At 52.8% G+C, this 18,424-nt stretch overlaps 4 protein-coding genes across 4 annotated transcripts; 1 reads left to right on the top strand and 3 right to left on the bottom strand.

Annotated features, from left to right (window-relative positions):
• Window positions 1-3,510: 3,510 nt before the first annotated feature.
• On the bottom strand, window positions 3,511-8,095 carry MAM_07019 (ubiquitin carboxyl-terminal hydrolase; the record flags this gene model as incomplete). Its single annotated transcript, XM_040825817.1, has 3 exons — window positions 3,511-4,124; window positions 4,207-7,719; window positions 7,876-8,095. The coding sequence occupies 3 exons, from the start codon at window positions 8,093-8,095 to the stop codon at window positions 3,511-3,513; spliced, it is 4,347 nt and encodes a 1,448-aa protein (XP_040676200.1).
• Window positions 8,096-10,114: 2,019 nt separating this feature from the next.
• On the bottom strand, window positions 10,115-13,563 carry MAM_07020 (a-pheromone processing metallopeptidase Ste23; the record flags this gene model as incomplete). The annotated part of the gene is made up of 4 exons (XM_040825818.1): window positions 10,115-10,578; window positions 10,666-12,301; window positions 12,429-13,229; window positions 13,318-13,563. 4 exons carry the CDS (start codon window positions 13,561-13,563, stop codon window positions 10,115-10,117), a joined length of 3,147 nt encoding a protein of 1,048 aa, XP_040676201.1.
• A 3,008-nt stretch (window positions 13,564-16,571) lies between these two features.
• MAM_07021 (Zinc finger, CCHC-type) lies at window positions 16,572-17,443 on the bottom strand (the record flags this gene model as incomplete). The annotated part of the gene is made up of 2 exons (XM_040825819.1): window positions 16,572-16,937; window positions 17,018-17,443. 2 exons carry the CDS (start codon window positions 17,441-17,443, stop codon window positions 16,572-16,574), a joined length of 792 nt encoding a protein of 263 aa, XP_040676202.1.
• A 551-nt stretch (window positions 17,444-17,994) lies between these two features.
• MAM_07022 (NADH:ubiquinone oxidoreductase 18.4kD subunit) lies at window positions 17,995-18,404 on the top strand (the record flags this gene model as incomplete). Its single annotated transcript, XM_040825820.1, has 3 exons — window positions 17,995-18,054; window positions 18,113-18,280; window positions 18,342-18,404. The coding sequence occupies 3 exons, from the start codon at window positions 17,995-17,997 to the stop codon at window positions 18,402-18,404; spliced, it is 291 nt and encodes a 96-aa protein (XP_040676203.1).
• Between the last annotated feature and the right edge of the window lie 20 nt (window positions 18,405-18,424).

Below are 18,424 nucleotides of genomic sequence, written 5' to 3' on the forward strand. Positions count from 1 at the left end.
CTGCCGAGCGCCGTGGGACCGGCTGACTGGACCGGGAGACGCTGGACGTGCTGCCATGCAGCCCATGGGGGTCACCAAGCCTGGGCGCGGCGCGAGCGCGGTGCTGCCAACCAAGACGATGAATTAATTCATGGCTGCAAGCCCCGTCGAAGCCCGCCTGGCCCGCCGCCCGCCCCGTGCATGCATGTGCGCGCGCCCATGCAGACAGAGCAGACAGTCAACCCTATTACGAGGTACCGATGCACTTTTGCAGCTGCCCCGCACCACCGCGCTGGCAAGTTACTTGGTAAGTACTTACTTCTTACTAAGTACTTAACCTAAAGTAAGCACTTACTGCCGGGCTTGGTACGTCAGGCACACGCATACCATACCTGCAGGTACCTCGGTGCTTGTGCCTGCCCTGCCCTGCCCTGCCCTGCTCGACACCTGCTGACACCTGCGTCTCCCGACACACAAAGCCAATGTCATCTTCAGCCTCTCTGTTTGCCTCCATTTTACGGAGCACCGTCGTCGCAATGCAGCTTATCCATATCCATATCTACGGGGAAGCACTCCATCTTCCGTCATACCGAGGACGGGTACGGACTAATGCATACGTATCTAAATAAAGCGAGACCGGCCAGCTCCGCAATGTGTCCCCAATTCCCAATTCCTTCGGGGCCAAAGACGAAACTCGGATTCCACGCTGGAATCAACGAAGGAATGCCGACCGACGCGATTGCCATCAGTCCGGCTGCCGAGCAAGAACCCACCACTTGCCGCGTCAACAATGACCATCGGGAAGTGGGCGGGCGTTGGCGGATAGAGCGTTCGAGCATCTCGTCCGAGAGTGTAGATGACGACCATTGCTCGTCTACCTGACCTGACCTGACTATTATAGTTGACCTGACCAAACTACTGCAATAGGGAGATGAGGGATTTTACTTAGTTAGATATCCTAGGAGGGATCTACTCTCTATAGAGTGTTAAGGACTAGCCTTACAGGCGACTGCATGTAAGTGTTACTCGTATTAACTATAAACTGAAAGAGAAAAAAGAGAAAAAGAGAAGTTCTTTGTCTCTATTTTTTATACTATTATACATATAAGTTTTAATATATATTTAAAACATAGAGCCGGAGCCGGCCCGGGAAGCAAAACTACGTAATAGCAGGCAGAGTTTTTCTTCCCAGCTGGAGGGTTTTCCATGTCTGATAGTTATAAAATGAAACAAGACGCCGTGGCACACAACCTCTGCCAAATTTGGCAGCCATGACCGGTGCCGGCTGGCCGGGACGGGGCCCTACGGGTACCCAGACGTGATGCTTGATTAGCCCGGTCAAGATGGTCGGGCTTGGCCATTCATCATGTTTGCCCCTCACCACGTGCCTCGGGCGTGTCTGCCTGCCGGCAGATGTGCCAGCAAACGCGTACGCAGATTATTTTGCGCCCGCAGAAGAAGAGTACGTAGTTGGTATACGACTCGGTTGTAAACACGCCGTCAGAGTCATACCCAGATTTGTGACAAACACACAGCAGGGAGTACTCCGTACCGCGAATTCACCCCAAACTCAACCCTGAACTCTGAACTGAAGCATTGGCCTCCCGGCGTCTTGGCAAACACAAGGAGAATTCCGGGGTCGCCCGCGGGAATGAAATGCCAAGCCCGCCATTCCGTTTCCGGAGACCTTCCAGAATATTACGTCAAACACTCCTAAAAAAAAAAGTAAAGGCAAGCCAAGTGAGAGAAGCGGCTGGAGTGGCTAAAAAAAGAAAGGACAAGAGAAAAAAGAGAGAAAAAAGAAAAAAAAACCCTGCCCCCTCTCGCCCCGAGTACACATGTAGGCGCCGGCCAGAGCACGTTTTGAAGCGATCCCTGTGTCGAATGGCCCCCTGCTCGCCGTCCAGGAGCCGTCGAGGGCGGAGAGGAGGAGGACTCGGTGCGTCTGCGTCTGCTCCATGTCGGCATTCCTTCCGCACACATGCGCGCACGCACGTAGTTAGTTACGTGCCAGACACCAATGGACGTGGACACGAGCAGCACCGCTACTCCTAACCACTGATATTGATGCCCGTGCTGCTCGGGGGCACGCGGAATCTTCGTGTCGTGCCCGTCTCGCAGTCTGCACCGGAAAAAAGGAAAAATAAAAGGAAAAAGCAAAGGGCCACGCGCCAGGGCACACGCTGACGGCCGACTCGCAACCCCCCGTTACCCCGTCGGTTTTGCACTTCCCTCTCATCGCTAGCAGCTTGCCGTGCCGATGCCCGTGACGTGACGTGACGCCTTGTCTTTTCTGTTCGCTCCCTTTGCCCTGCTCACACCAGCAACAGAACCGCGATTACTCCGTACTCCGTACGTCCACGGAAAATTCGCCTCCCCCCGTCCGCCCCGCCACGCCCCGCCACGCCACGCTTGTAACTACATCATAAAACAGACGAGGCGCGCGGCCGGCGGGAAAAAGGAAGAAAAAAAAAAACCCCCCCCACCAGAAACCACTCCTCTCCCCCTTGCAGAGAAAACACGGCAAGGGGAAAAAAAAGAAAGAAAAAAAAAAGTAGTTTCCACAGGGCCACAAGGAAGACGTTGGCCCATCCAACTGCCGACCTCCCTCCCCGCCCGCCCGCGTGGGCCAACCGAAACCCGGCATTCGGCCGAACCGCTGATACTTCGTCCGCCGCCGCATCCCTTGTACTGTATACCGTACCGTCCGCTCGGTCGTCTTCGTGTCCGTGCAAGTCGTGACGGTAGCAGTACTCGTGCGTGCCGAGTGCTCAAGTACACGTGCAGACGCCCAGGCCGCAACAAGTCGACGACTTGTGCACGACAAGAAGTGGCTTCAGACACGTCACGTGATGCTCCCGTCTGGTCGAACAGGCTGCACGGCGCTGCACTGCACCGCACGTGTGCCACCAGCCATCAACCAGCATCTCCCACGGAGGGAGTACAGCCATGATGATCCCACGACAACGCACACAAGTCTGGTCTGCCTCTTTTGCGAGCACCCGCCTGCATGCACGTCATGTGTGGCCGCCCCCTCCTGCAGTCCTTGGCATCGAGTCCTCCCCCCGCGCGTCCCCGCATAACCCGCCGCGTGTCCCGCAGTCTCGAGGGATGAAACATGCATCCCACCCGAAACAACGTACAACTTGCTCTTGTCACAATCTTACTTGCTTTTCTTTTCTTTCTTGCATGTATTCCTTGGACTATGCCAGAAATGATTCACGACTTTGCTCCTGATCCCCCCAACCTTGACTGCGTAATTCGTCTCGGCCATGCCTTGCCCTGCCAAGGGAGGACCGTCTCTACATCTACTTACAATCGACAATTCCTTCTTAATGCAGTGAGACTCCAAAAACCCCGTCCATTGCCAATAAACGCTCTAGGCACTGTCCCGACTCTTCTTGGGAAAAACATACCCCGTCTTTTTCTCTTTAGCCTGCTTGTCTTGTATTGTGTTCCCTTCGTACCCCCGTCGCACCGCTTACACCAACGCCTTGCCCACCTACACAAACACATATATGCTCGCTGCGTCTATTCGCCCCGTGTCGCCTTGTCCCCCTCGAGATGGATCTCGGCTACCAACTCTACGGCGCCCTCTCCAGCTCCATCTGCCGGCACGGAAATGACCCCCCCTTCATCCCACGAGGCCCTCTCCTCGAATGGCGCCGCCGGTGCCATGTCCGTGTCTTGTTCCGACAGCGCTTTGCCTCTCTCATCGCCTGACGAGTCAAACTGCGCATCGTCACTGCCACACCCTGCGTCCCCAATGCCGTTGACACCGTTGCCAATCAGGCTGGTGAAGGTCCAGCTTTGAGTCATGTCTAGCCCCTTGGATCCCGTGTGGTAGTTGCCATCATCCTCAATGCTACGACGAATCGTGTTACCGTCGTACATCGGCAGCTCGTCTTCATCATCAACTCCTGTAAGTGGGGTCACTGTCGTCTTGGTCGATCGCTGTGTCATGACCTCCTCACCAGACTCTGTCGCTTCATGGTCAGAGTGAGCTGCCTCCCTGTCGAACTTGTCAAAGATTTCCCTGAATCTGGGTCCTCCCAGTGGCCCGCTGCTACGGCGACGGTAGAAGAGTAGATATGCTGCCGAGGTGATGACGGATGTGGCATCTGACACCACGTGGACATTTGAATCTATGTTGTCACAGTTAGCATTTGTCTCACACGCGTCAAGTCACTAACCCCTCCGTCGGGTCGGCTGTCCTGTCATGCGCACCATTGTAATTGTACCATTGTCCGTCTACAAAATTCTTGGCATATGCCGTGTAGTGGCCACCGCCGAGGCCGCCATAATGATCATCAACCGCAATCAAGTCGTAGATTTCGGCCTTGCCATCTTCTTTCTGGATCACCCTGGATGTGAGGTCCAGGCCTTCGATGGGAAAGTCAACAAGAACGTCAAGTTTGTCGCGTCGCCAGCCTGAACTGCTGAAGCGCTTGAGATGAGCTACTAGGATATCGGGCGTCTTCCACAGATCAAACTTCTTGCTGGCGCGCCGGTGCTCTTTGCAGCGAGGACAGTACCACATGTCTTGCTCGGACAAGATTTCTGCTCGCTCAAACTCATCCAGACATTCTTCGAGGGTAATGCCGCGGGTTTTGCGCGTGACGCGTCGTCGTTGCGCAATCTTCAAAGCCGGGTCGTGAAGAGTCTGGACATCTACAAACGTCCTTGCGCCGCGGGCCGGGTCTGGCTTATTTGTATAATTGCCAAAGACGGCTTCCCAGGCATCCTCAGTCCAGTCGACGACAATGCCTTCGAAAAGACGAATCAAGGGCCCACCGTCAGAAACGGCAGGGGGCATAGGCTGAGGGGCAACCATATTCGCTCTTTGGGACAGCTTGCTTGCTCGGGTTTGCTTGTCACGTCTTTTATTGCCCTTCTTGCCATATGCCTTGTGTCCCTTAAACTTCTTGCGACTTCCTTGGTTATACCTGGGGTGATGTCTGCCGGTTCGACCATTGACCTGGTGACGTATTGTGAACATTGTCCCCATAGGAACTACGACGGCGGGGTGGCAGTCTCTCACCTTGGAAGCTGGCTGGGCATCCTCCTCGCTTGATTCCTCCATCATTCGCGTCTGAGTAGACCCTGCTGCGACTTCATCCTCGTCTCCGCTCTCCTCGATGCTAGAGCTGGTACAGTTGGAACTCCCGGGGCTAGCTGCATCGCTGTCCTTTGCCCTGAGTTCAGGAATACGATCAGCGATTTTGGGCAGCGTCCTGCTGTTGTCGACACTGGACCACCCAGTTGGAACTGGACCGTCACTGTTGCTCCTGAAGTAGCAAAGCTCAAAGAGGTTCTGGAGCTCTGGATTCAAAAAGTTGGCAGCGTCGGCAAATTTTGGCGCCTGTGTGTTGAAGTGTTTGAGAATTGTCGGTTGTGTGACCGAAGAGCGATGGTTGTTACTTTTATCGACTGCGTCTTTGAGCGTGATATCGACCATGTCGTCTTCACCTTCAACCGAGTTGCTCGCAATCTTGCTGTCGCCTGAAGAGTCAGCGTCAGAGGCTGCAGAGCTGATCATGTCTGCGTCGACGCCGTCGGAGGCATCGGATTCCTGAGTGTTCTTAAACTTGGTCCACGTAGAGAATGTGGCAATCTTCTGTAAAATCTTGCGTTTAATGGCATCGTGGTCGGATGCTTGTTCTCTTGTCAGTGTGATGAAATGAGGGGGTGAGATCCCCTCTGGACCGCGACCTGGAATTTGCGGCCTCCGATGGAGAACCGGTACGACTATCGTGTCGTATTCCTCGTCAGACCACTCTGCTGACTCCGGGGGGGTGTCAATATCCAACATGGATCGATATTTCTGATGCGGTCTCTTGCCAGGCCAATTTGTAGGAACAGCCTCCAGTTCGTGGATTGTCGGCGTGTCCGAGGACTGAATCTCCTCGGATACGTCCTGCGTGTTGGCATAAATTTTGAAGAATCGATCCTTGAATTCCTCGGCACCCATCAAGCGCTCGACTGGGACACCAGTTCTGACCGAAATGAATTGCTTCAATGACTCTATGGAACTGTGCCTTGGCAACTCGACCTCAATCTTCACGGGGACGTCGTTGAGTGGGAAAAACTTTACGGACTTGGACCACATGTTCTCTAGTGGGAGCGGCAACGTCAGGTTATTGAAAGGATCAAAGGTGATACTAATCTTGCCACACTCGGGGCACTTCAGTGTTGACTGGTACAGGCCAGTAAAGAGATCTGCGATGACAGAGTCATCTCGGCGGCAGGTTATATCCCATACCTTGTCAGCCATCTCTTTGATAGCTTCAGGGTTGTTGATCATGTCATCAGTGGAGTCGGGCTTCTCAATGTAGGGCTTGTTCTCGATCCTGCTCAGATCTTCTTGAAGGGCATCGAGCAAAAATCCCAAGAACTCCTGGGAATCCTGCTGGCTCCATCCAGAGAAGGTAGGACGGCAGCGACCTACAGTGGATTTGAAGTCTCGTGGACTTACGGAACCGCGATCTTTCTCGTAGATTTCGCGGAGAAGATTGGCGAAGACGATGGCCACTCTACCCTCAAACCCTAGCACATTGGTTTTGTTTATTTCGGTGAAATAGGAATCAGTCAAGAAGTACTTGGTGAGTTCCTCGACGCTCCGAACGCATTGCAAAGCAGAGTTCATATAGCAAGTGTTTCCCAGGTTTTGCAGACCAACGGCGCCGATGCTTCTTCCACTCCGCTTCTTTTGCACACGGCCTCGCGTCATGGGGCCGTCAAATACGGGGCTGCTTCGATTGCTGCTAGTTTTGGAGGAGATTGTGCTTGCCACGAGGCGTGACGGTGCCGACTTGTCAGCCGCCTTGATCCGACCGGTGTAGTTGCTCACAAAAGCATTGCCAATAGCCTCATCCAGAACCAAGGTTTGATCCGTCGTCAGCTCGTGATGTTGCAAGGTTGACTGTCCGTTGAACTTGTCATTGGCAGTCTGATCGATGAGCGGCACGGAGACTCGAAAATCTCTGACTTGCGAGAAGGAGACAACATCGACGAGCAATGTAGGCCAGATGAACTGATTCCCCTTTCCGCCACGAGCTCTCCCAGGCGAATCCGGGGGAGTGAGTGCTGACGCACCCTCGGTCCCTTGTCCAGTGACTTGCACGGAGGCCGGAATCGAAAACAGTCGCACCTTGCGTTCCAGACTTACTCCTGCAAGGGTCTTGATCTCCTTGAGAAAGCTTTGGGCATGAGCAGTGGCGCTCCTTGCCATGAGCAGAGGGGGTGGGTTTCGGGCCTTGAGAGACTGTTCAATGGGAATAGTGCTGACATCGGACCACAGCCGATGTACTTGAAAAACAGGTGGGTGAAACTCGTAAAGGATGTTGGGTGGTGCTTGTTTGCTATCCGCAGTGTTGACAGCAATGCGAGCAATCGGCTGTTGTCCTTCCTTCATGCCGTACCAATCCATGACTAGTTTCCAAGCATCTTCCGGAAATAGTTCAAAGGATTCACTGCCCAAGCCAGGTATGAGACGAACAAAATCCCTGCCGCTAGAGTCTTTGATGATTTCCTGGACAATGTCTGCGTTGTCAACCGGCCCCAAGGAGACACCCTCACCGTCAGCCGCGACAGACTTGGAGCCGGGCCGTAAAGCAAGGGCTTTATCGACCCAAGTTCTCGAAACCAGGTAGGCCACACTGCCTTCTTGCACGGGAGCTTCCGCAAATGCTTTTAATAGCATTTCAATGATTTTGACTTGCTCTAGCAGCGGCGGGGGTGCTAAAAAAAATTTCAAGTCAACGTTTGGCTCATTTAAATTTTTGTATATTCACGCAAAATCTTTGACCCAGGCTTGTGGGTGTCTGTTCCCGACATATACTTGACATGCCAGGGCACATAGGGAATCGTCCTCTTCAGTGCAACAAGGTTTCTTACCTTGAGACAGAGAGGCCTCGTGGCCGTTCACATCGGGGGCATCGATGCTCATTGCGCGAGGGAATTCTGCGGTAGATGGACTTCGTTGCGGGGTAGACTGAGAGGCTTCCAAGTCCATGGTGGTGCCGTTCTTGGATGGAGGAGTGTCGGGATCCATGCTGGAGGCCCTTCGTTTTAATGGCGAGGAAGATCGTTGTGGCAGGTCGGCACCGCCATTCATCACGGCCCTTCTCGGGACAACAAAGGGAGACTGGCTTCTGCTTGTGTGGGGTGCAGGGCCAGTCTCGTCTCCTCCTCGATCGCTGTCGAGAGACAACTCGGCGTAGGCGGCGGCGCAAGGTGAGGATGCCGTCGAGGAGGCGTAGTCAGCCGAGACGAGGGAGACGGCGTGGGTGTGTTGCAACCGCGGGGGGAGGCTTGAGGCGGTTGCAACAGGCAGCGGTTCCGAACGAAGGAGATATCGAGGGACGCAGGACTCGCGGGTGGGAATTGCAGAACTGGAATCGGCAGGGAAGGACGGGAGAGGATCGTCGTCGGGTTCAATTTCACACACAGGCAAGACGGGATCGGGGGACGGCGGAGTTGGAGCGTCCGGAACTTGCTTGGTCGATGGCGGCGGGCGGGCAAGCTTTCTCTTCTTTGAGGACGGCGTCTTGACAGTGAGCTGCACGGGCAGCTCGTCGACAAACGAGGACGATGGCGCCGAGGGTGAAAGATTTCTGATTCAGTAAAAGATGAGGGACTGTTGGAGCAGCCTCACGCATTTAAAGGGAACAAACGGGAAAAAAAAAGAAGGGAAGGAAAAAGAAAACAAGGTTCCGGGGCGGTTTTGCGGTAGTCTTGTGGCGAGGACACAAAAACGGGAACTCCAGATGGTTCGGACCGACCAACATTGATTGAGCCAGGCCGACCAGTTTGAGTAGATTTGACTCGAACGGCGCCGGGAGACCCCCCTTGGGGGGGGGGGCAGCTGAACATTGAGCACAGCGAGCGGCAGGCGGCGTCAGTGGAGTGGTCAAAGCCAGACGCGGACGCGGGGGGCCACAAACGGGGACCACAAACGGGGATGGCCGTGGGCGTACGGAATAAGTTTTTAACTTGACTGGTGCACATGTGGGGAAGAACGCTTGGAGCAACAACAGGGGGGCGGACAGGAGAGAAGGAAAGAAAGAAAGAAAGGAACGAGAGGGAAGAAGAAAGGAAAGAACGAGAGAGGCGCAGAGACGCACACAGAGAGACAGACATGAAGAGAGAAGAGAAGGAGCATCAGGGAACCAGACGACAAGACGCTGTAGGAACAACAGCCGGCTGGACCGTCAGTGGACGGTTGACAGCACTTGAGTACTTCGTAAAGTAAAGTACCTAACCTAGAGGGAGCCACGAGATCCGGCACAGACTACTGCGTTAAGTACCGACCAAGCACATGCCAAGTACGTACTTCTCAAGTACACATGCACAAACCCTGCTACTTGACCTGCCGGTTGAGACTTTCATTTCATCTCGCCCTGGCAGCCGTCTCGGGCTCGTCAGATCAGTCAATTCAGGTTCCTACCCAAGTACTTACTTAAGTACCTAGGTAGATGTACGCACACTCCAAATTCCATCAATCAGCCATTCATTAACAAACTAACTACTCACCCAGGCAGGAGGAGGGACGTTGTACTCGTCACGCAACGTGTCGTCGGCCGCCGCTGGGCTGGCGCACTCTCCTTGTGCTTCAATGAATCTTCCCAACCAACACGGACTTGTGATGCTCCTCTAAACCAACTAGTCATCTGAAAGTTCCGACCTTAGATATCCCTCTAGCCTAAGTACGCACGTTCTGCCATTACATCCAGCATATCGACCCTATGCAGCCGAAACCGTTTCAGCAAGCCTAAACGCCACGTACCAATCGGTATGAGCCACCTCTATAAAACTGTGTCTTGTCTACAGTGTTGCTGTCCATTGCCGGTGTCTGCTCGTTGAACTTCTTGTATGACTGACTTTTTTCTACCACTGCAATTTTTGTGCTGCCAATATGAGCCTCCATGTGGCCTTGATCTCTCAACTTGGGCTTCAAGTCGCATGAAAGCTGGCCGGTACATGGTCTTTATCCCTTTTTTTTTGGTTGTTTCAGGCTTTTTCATTTTATCGAAGAAAGAAAGAAAGAAAGGCAATCAAGGTGATTCCCGTCACTTGACAGGTGCTGGACCGAATTGCTCTCATCTTGTATCCTTTTTCCTTTGTGTTTGGCTGTTTATAGTTTGGCATCCGTCTCCTTAAACTCGCTAATCTGCTTGATAGGACGTACGCCTGGGCTGGCTTGCAGACTAGCTTTGAACTGGCGTACATCGGTAATGACTTGAGCTGTTTCGACTGCGCTGCTGTCTTCCGTAGACCCATTTGTCGCCGCAGTGTCCGAGGTCTGGGCAAGTCCGCACTGCATTAGTTTGGAAATGATCCCATTTAGTTTTTCGCCCTCCAGAGCCCTACTCTCTTTCAGATATCCGCGTACGACGTCCAAGCTTTTCCGTTTCTTTTTCGGAACATCCACAACACCAGCCTCGTTTAATATTTCCACCACCTTGGTATCCAGGCCACGTGCCTTGAGGTGCAGTGAGAGGCGACAGCGAGTGCTTGAAGAGGGGTGAAAAAATGTCTTGTAGAACTGCACCATTTGTGTTTTCGTAAGCGTCGTAACGTCGTCTGCATCGTGCTGGGCTGTTTGGGCATCTCGACGTCAGCGTACATCGTCCATATACTATATATAGGTCACACGCAGCGTGTTACGTGTCAGACTTCTCTCACCTAGCTCGAAATCGTAGTATTCGGATTCAATCTGGATCCAGTGTCTCGCCGCCTCCTGGCCCAGATCACGTAATTTCTCTAGGCACCTCACCAACAAACTTCGCTTGTGGCTCTCGAATTCGCAATCGCTCATTTGCTCAAGCTTCTGTCCAAATCGGGCCAAAAATGTCTCAATTCGTCTGTCGAGGTACTTGGGCTTCTTGTTGCTCTGTATCAATAATCGGAGCCCAGTTGTAGTGGAAAAGTTCCGGATGCCTGTGAAGACGACATAGCCAAGCGCCTCCTTGGTGCGGAGCTGGTCAAAAGCAGGCTCCCGCATCATTTGTTCGATAAGAAGAGTCTTTCCTCTGAGTTGACGGTCGCCTTGTTCGCCAACGTAAAACCATGTCTCAACACAGTGATTGACATCTTGAGGATTCTTGAGGTCACGCCTGTACACGTAATTGGAGCCACGGGGAAGTATCAGGGAGCGTATAATCGGCCACTGGGATCGAGGCAGAGGGCGAGGCCTGAGCGTAGACTCGACCATATCGGTCAGCTCGACAGCGTCGCTTCTCTGCAGGTTGCCAAGAGCGTATACTTCAATGTACAATTGAGACAATATCTGCTTTTGGAAAAGTCGCACAGCATCCGCGGTGACGTGTTTTAGCTCTTCAGCCTTTTCGTCTATCGTGTAAAAGGTATCGGCGTTGAGCCAAGTCAGATAGCCTCCTGTTAATCTATAAGCTGGCTCAAGGTGCGAGTTTTCGTAAGCACGGACAAGTTGCTCGTGGACGATGCGAAAGCGCTCCTCTTCGATATCGAGGTCTCTCATAGTGATGGCCACCTGCTTGAGCAAGACGGCAAGTTTCTCATTGTATCCAGAGATCCTGATATCAAGACCTCGCGTACTGAGCGAGACGATATAATCCAGTCCGGCAAGCTGAGCATCGTATGAGTATTCTTGGAGGGCATCTTGGACGAGCCGACTGAAAAGGCTTGCCTTGACGCTGTTCTCCGCAGACGCAAAGATGATGGGGTTTTGCAAGCAAACACAGACATATGCTTTGGGAACCCAAAATGTATCGTCCTTCTTCCACCAAGTCCGCGCTCCTTGGTCATTCCGCAAGACCCATGGAGCCAAGGCAGGCTTTGAGACCTCCTTCTTCTCCACCTCAAGGCTGTCAGGGATGAATTCGTTCTTGCGCGGCAATCTTAATTCGGGGAGACGCCTGCTTTTAGGCATCTGCATGGCTGCTTGGAGATCGGACATGAGGCTTGAAGGTATCTTCTCGTAACGGTACTCTGTTCCGTACCACTGTTCTGTCTCATCCCAATTTCCTGGAAACTCTCGGGAAACAACCACGAGTCTCATGTTCTCTGGGCGCAACTTTTCCAAAAACATTGCAATAAGCGAAGGGTCAAAAGTCCGCAATCGGCTTTGTCCACTTAGCAGCCACTCACGGGGCAGGGGCTTCTGCATGACAGAGCTGACTGAACTCGTGAATTTGCTAGCGAATACCTTTGGTGCAAACTTGAAGTCCAACTCGGCCACCCTCTTCTGCTCCTCGAATATCCATTCCTGCGGAGGAGATTCCCGTAGCATTGCAACGTACTGGAAAAAGATGTTGGTGATTTGAGGGTAGTGATCCAGGCCCTAAATTCAACAAGTCTCTGTTAGCTCCTGTCACCTCACTCTTATGCATGACGACGGGGATGTCTGTACGTGCCTCCTTGGTCAGCTTCAGTGACACTTCAAAGATACCAGGCGATCCAGGACACACAGGGTGCGCACCACTGGATATACTGTTGACCCAGCCCTTGGTTTTGAGGTATGACATGAGGCTGCCGGGGCTTTCGTGCCCCACGAGATGGCTAATGTATCTGCCCGGTTGCGTCTCAAACATGGTCTCCTCGTCAAGAGAGGGGAACATCAGAACAAGTGTTCTCGAGTCCAAGACTGGTTTGGCAAAGCACTGTGTGGCCAGGTCGGCCTCACGATAGACGGGTTCCTCAGTCCACCTGTTTGGAGACAAATTCTTGTTTTCAATGCCCGAGAAGAGCTCCACCACCCATTTCTGCAATACATCAAGTGGTTCGCGGCCAAGAACGACGAGCTTCATTCGGTTGGCAGAGTAGTGCTTGGCGTGGAACTCGAGGAACTTTTCACGAACGTTGATCCCTCGGGACTCGGGTATCGCCTTGAGCACCCGCAGGTTGCCTGTAGAGAATTGACTATACGGGTGCTCGGGATTTGCCAGTGATTTGCTCAATTGGTATAAGCGCCAAATATCGTTTTGTAGGTTCTTGTTGTTCTCTTCGTTGACCGCCTGCAACTCTCTGTCCACCGTGTTTTCCAGAAAAAGAGGCGCAATGAAGAACTGCGCAAAACGGTCAAGGGCGCCGAGGAGCGGTGACGGATTGGTGGCTGAAGGCTCGTCATTGTTGGCAGGCAAGGCCGCAACCTCGAAGTAGTAGTTTGTCGAAGTAGATGTCGTGTAGGCATTGGAGCTACCCGAGTTCGCAGACAAGTACTGGCCGTATTCGTTTTCGCCGGGAAACTTGGCTGTGCCCATGAATAGAAGCTGCGGCGGTACAAGTATTAACCAATGAGTCAGAGACAACGACGATAATAGAATCAAAGGCAAGGACTCGGGTGCTGCATATACTTACATGTTCTACACCATGTGCCAAACCAGGCATTTCTCTGGGATCGCAGAAGTTGCCGACATTGACGTCCAAGGCAGCACTGGCCTTGTCGGTCTCGGGGTCGTGAACGAGAAGCACCTCGAGCTCGTTCTCGAGACGGACAACGCGGTAGTCACGAAGGTCATGCAAAGGCTTTTCTAGGCGGTCCGTCACGAGAACAACGGCAGCCTGGCGGCCGGTGGCCAAGTCCGACGAGCGTGGGGGTGACATTGTACAAGTTCTAACGCCGCGAGCCAGGCCACAGAGGACGACTTGCAAGACGCCAGAGGAGAATGCCGAGGCAACCGAGAGAAAGAATTCGTCCTGGCCGTCGATGGGCTAGGGCAGGTTGTATGCGCAAGTGCACAGCTCAGGACGGGATACAAAGCGTCCAGAGAGAGATGGTCCGCACGACTCGACGAGAGGGAGCAGACCGTCAGACGACGAGCCAGCCAACGTCGCCAATGGCCTACACGCTACACCTAGGAAGTATGGAACTACCTGGTCGTGTATGGATGGGCCTATGCGATACGACACGAAACAGTATGCGTCACTCGTGAGCAAGACGCGTGAGGCGGTCCGTCGGGTGGGAAGAAGGAGAAGATGCGAGTGTGGTGGCGGCAGCGGCAATGCATAAGTAAGAGGAGGTGCGCTGAGGTGGTTTTCCCTCTATTCAGCTTAAGTACCCAAGTCGGTAAGTTCTGGGGTTATTCACGGGTACCCGGATAGCTGAGTGGATGCAGTTCGGGCGGTGAATGCTTGTGTTCCTGCATGGCCGCCTACTTGGGCACTTGAGTACTAACGTACTTCGAACCACAGACCAGACGACCAGGCACCTCGCGTCAGGAGCAGCGCGCAAACAAACAAAACACCAGACGACGACCTCAGCAAGATGCATCAATCAACATGTAAACTCTCCCGGTGCTCTGTCGCCTGGGCAGGCACCACACATGTGCATTTTGCTCGGGCAAACTTTGCATGTTCAAACATGGGGATACGTCGGTGTGATACCATCTGGCATCCACACATCCCCGTGGGCATTGTACGCCACACCCTGTACTCCATCAACAGCCGTTTTCCCCCTGACGGAGTGTGCCTTATTGAAACTTCGGCGTCAGCGTCACCAGGGCTGCCATGCCAGGGCCCGAGAGCACCTGTTGTCGTCGAGGGAGGCGTCAACCCAACCGTCAAATCCATCCGTGGCTCTCCGTGTTTGAATCGAGCAATGGACAACGAATGCCAGTCTGCAATGCCCCTGTGAGACCTTGTCACTCGTTGCGATGCAAGACACAAGACCGTACACGATAACGATAAGTGGCAGACAACCGCTACATCCTGCTAGGCGTGTGCGGAGCAATACTGGGGAGTTTTTACGGCGTGCTGGGAATAGTACTTGCTCACCAGCTTGCTCTGGAGGCTCAACTTGCGTACTCAGTCTTGCATGCACCACGTCCCAGGATGCCTTCCAAAACCTAATCAAGTACCAAAGGCGATTGCGATTCACGCGTGGCTGCGGCACAAACTGCACCAACACTGCAGCTTCACCTGGAGGCAGACAGGGGTCTCAAACCCGGAATACCATCTGGGTACTTTATGAACAGAGTACGTATAGTCGCGCTCAATGCCGTCTGGGGCACGTACAAGCACTCAAGGTAAGTACCAAGTACGTACGGAGTAGCCAAGTAGCAAATGCAATGCAAGCGTTGTGCATTGGCATGTGCATTAGTTAGTGTCAGTGCTCTGTGTGCACACTGCGCACACCGCAACCTGTCAGCCGAAGCAATGCCGGCCGTATGGTCCTAGACTCCTGTCCAACGGCAAATCCCGAATAGCGCTACCTACCTACCTAATTTGTATTGATTGATTCCTACTCGAGTACTTGATTTAATCCATTGGGTTTTCTACTCCCCCTTTTTCCAAGCACACAACTACCCCCTTGAGTACTTAGTAGGTAGTCAGTCTCTGTAGTCGGCGCGCGCCACATCAAAAATGGTCTCACAACCAACGTTCCGTCTCGTCTCGCCTCGTCTCGCCTCTTTGAAGGGAATTGTGTCATGTCCCGTCGCGTACAAGATGCCACGCGACCAATCGGTAAAGACAATATGGCCAGGACCAGGTGTCTCGACAACCAACCGCTTGGCTGCTTGTAATGTCAACTGGTGGTACTCCGTAGTCCTTGTCACGATGTGTCGAGGTACCTACTTTGAGTACTTGGGAAGTTGGCGCATTCTTCCGTATCCATATCGTGGACCTTACCTGAAAAATGCATACCCGCTTGCCATGTTCGCGCAACGAATGAGTCTTGCTTCGACATTTGGAAAAGTCTACGACATAGACGACTACTTTAAACTCAAGCGGCAAAAGGTTTGTTTTTTTGGGGAGTATGGGTCGGTCTGGTGACTGCCACTTTGCATAACCCTTAGGCTTCGTAATCCCTGTGTAGCAGCGCTGTGCTACGAGTCTTCGACAGACCAACTTGCCCTTCTGGTGGCCCTTGAAGAGGGGCAGTTGATCATGGTGACGTTCGTCTCGAGAGGTAAAACATCTTTGAATTAAAAATTTGCGCGGAATACTGAGCAAACCAGTTTTTGGCAATATAAGTCATGAATTATCTCTGTCTAGTATGAAGAGACCGGGCGCAAGTGCGAGTCCTTGGCCGATACGATCTTTTCCCTCAGTCGGCTTCACTCAGGGGTACCATGTCAGAGAGATGGCTGGGTTGACAGACATCGCTGGTCTCGTGAGGCAAGTCTCATGGAACAATGGTCACAGGCATGAAACTGCCGCCGGGTAGAGGCAAATGAGGCTCCCGGCTAGATCCTTGGCCTCTCCTTCTGCTTGTCACGGTAGATAGCGCGATGACACATTACTGTGGTATTGCAAGCTGATTTGAAAATCGATCAGCGACTCTTGATCGATGGCCTCATCCCCGGTCATGGTAGAGTAATATCTGGATGAGGGATGTGGGGGGCACGCGAGTATGAGACGCAAATTGCCTTGGCATCCTCAAAATCAAATTCTGCCACGGCATGAACTTGAAGCTCTCTTGAGGCGCACTCTCCACTGCCAGGATAGCGTCGTGACAACGCCGTTAGAAGCCCATCGTATGCGAGGAACGGCGACTTCATGCAGTGGCTAGCAACACGATGGCTTAGCGCCGTATTATGAAAAAGGCGGGTATCAGAGCAGAAGCAAGTTGATAGAAAAGCGGCGGCGCCATTTGTCAATCAGGTTCGTCGTTAGCCCGGGGCGTTTCGCTTGGAGCATTCTGAAGCTCTGTGGCCAAGTCGTTGGCAATTATAGCACTTCATTGCCTTTGTGTTTGGGGATGCATGAGAACTAAATTGTCCGTCGCCAGCAGAAGAGATGGCGGTCAACCTGTTTAAGCGCACTTCCTTCCGTTTTCTCTTATCGCGAAATTCTTTGGCCTTGGACGCTTCGTGGCTATGTCGTGACCGCGACTGGGACCGAGATCGGGGTGATTTCATGTTCCTGTTTCCGTCTGATGATCGAGTTATACGATTTCGACCGGTAGAGTCGCTTTCGTCATCCGAAGTCCCGTCTGACTTGTCGCCAGACTCGTCAGAATTATCGCCATGGGCTGACTGCTTGCAAATTGTCAGCAGGCCTTTCAGAATGTGAATTCAGTTCCACCTATTCTGAAATTTCGAATTCATCAACAGACCTGTTCTGTCTTTGGACGTTTCTGATATGTTCTGCCCTCAGCAGGATTGTCCTCGGTTTCATGAGAATCGTTGGACGCGTCGATGTCGCCATATCCCACGTAGACAATGTTCAGAGAATGTGACAGCTTCTCGCCTTGGGGCTCATCAATTTTAGATTTCAAGACCCAACGAGTGTCAGCGGAAGAATGTCTTGCCAGCGCTGCTTGACGTGTGGCTTCTTGATCGTCCAGAGCTGCTTGTATTAGAGCTTGGTCAATGTTGGGATCAATGCGGCCAGGTGCGGGAGAATGATCTAGTTTTCGCTTCTTGGATGAAGGAAGACCAGAATTCGGAGAGCCATTAGACGAAGCAGATGCAACTGCACGCTGCATAAACTTCATCGTCAATAGTCTCGACGAGATTCCCTTAGGTGTCTCTGCAGCCATTTTGTCGCAGTCTCTCTCATAGGAAGCTAGAGAATAGTATACGCCACCTGCGCCAAAAAGAAAAAAATAGCAAAAGGTCAGGACAGTGAGATGCTGACAGAAGCTAGCGAGTGTTTGACTTCTCTGAGTCGGGCCAGAACTGGGAGTTGTTCGCTGAATCTGTAAGACAGACGTTACTCAGACCCTATTTTTTTCGAAAAAATTCGGGAAGCTCACGGGATAATACTTAATCCGCTGTATAGTCCCTGCGGGGGCGAGATGGGTCGGGTATTCCCGACCTCATACCTGGGATGTGCTGCTTCTTCAGCGCACTCGGAACCGACGACACCGCCGATTTCGACGTCCGAACCATGTTGCCCTCTCAATCGAGGTCGATTCGCGTATTTTCACGCCATTTGCGTGTTTACAGGCATGCAATAACCACCACTACTCGCCGACTCGAGGCCGCTGTGCCTGCAACTTCCAGAACCGAAACTGCTCTAACGGAAGAGACTCAAACCAAACCTGTCCCGCAGGCTCCAAACCGTGTTGATATTTGGTCTCGCAGCCAAATGCCTCGATCTAAAGCTATGACCGGACCTCGGTTTGAACAAACCGACTTCGACCTTCAGGTGAGCGGCCATGCCTGAATGCCTTCACTGAAGCATTGCAATGCTAAATCACAGGCAGCCTCAACCTCTGTCAGCAATAGAAATGATACACGAAGAGGCCGTCCGGTGGACACATGACCGTATCGTGGCCTGCGATGGTGGTGATGGCCCTGCTGGCCACCCTCGAATTTTCATCAACACCGACAAACCTGAAATCGCGACGTGCAACTACTGCGGTATTCCCTACGTATGTCACTCTTGAAGCTGCTCCGTGTGTTCTGATAAGCTCAAACTAAAGATGGAACTAGGCCAATGAGCACCATCGAAAGCACCTAGAGTCCCTCCCGAAGACGTCGTATCCCTTATCATGATTGCGCCAACGGAGCGTGCC

Source organism: Metarhizium album (assembly GCF_000804445.1).
Source record: "Metarhizium album ARSEF 1941 chromosome Unknown scaffold_26, whole genome shotgun sequence".
NCBI lineage: Eukaryota > Fungi > Ascomycota > Sordariomycetes > Hypocreales > Clavicipitaceae > Metarhizium > Metarhizium album.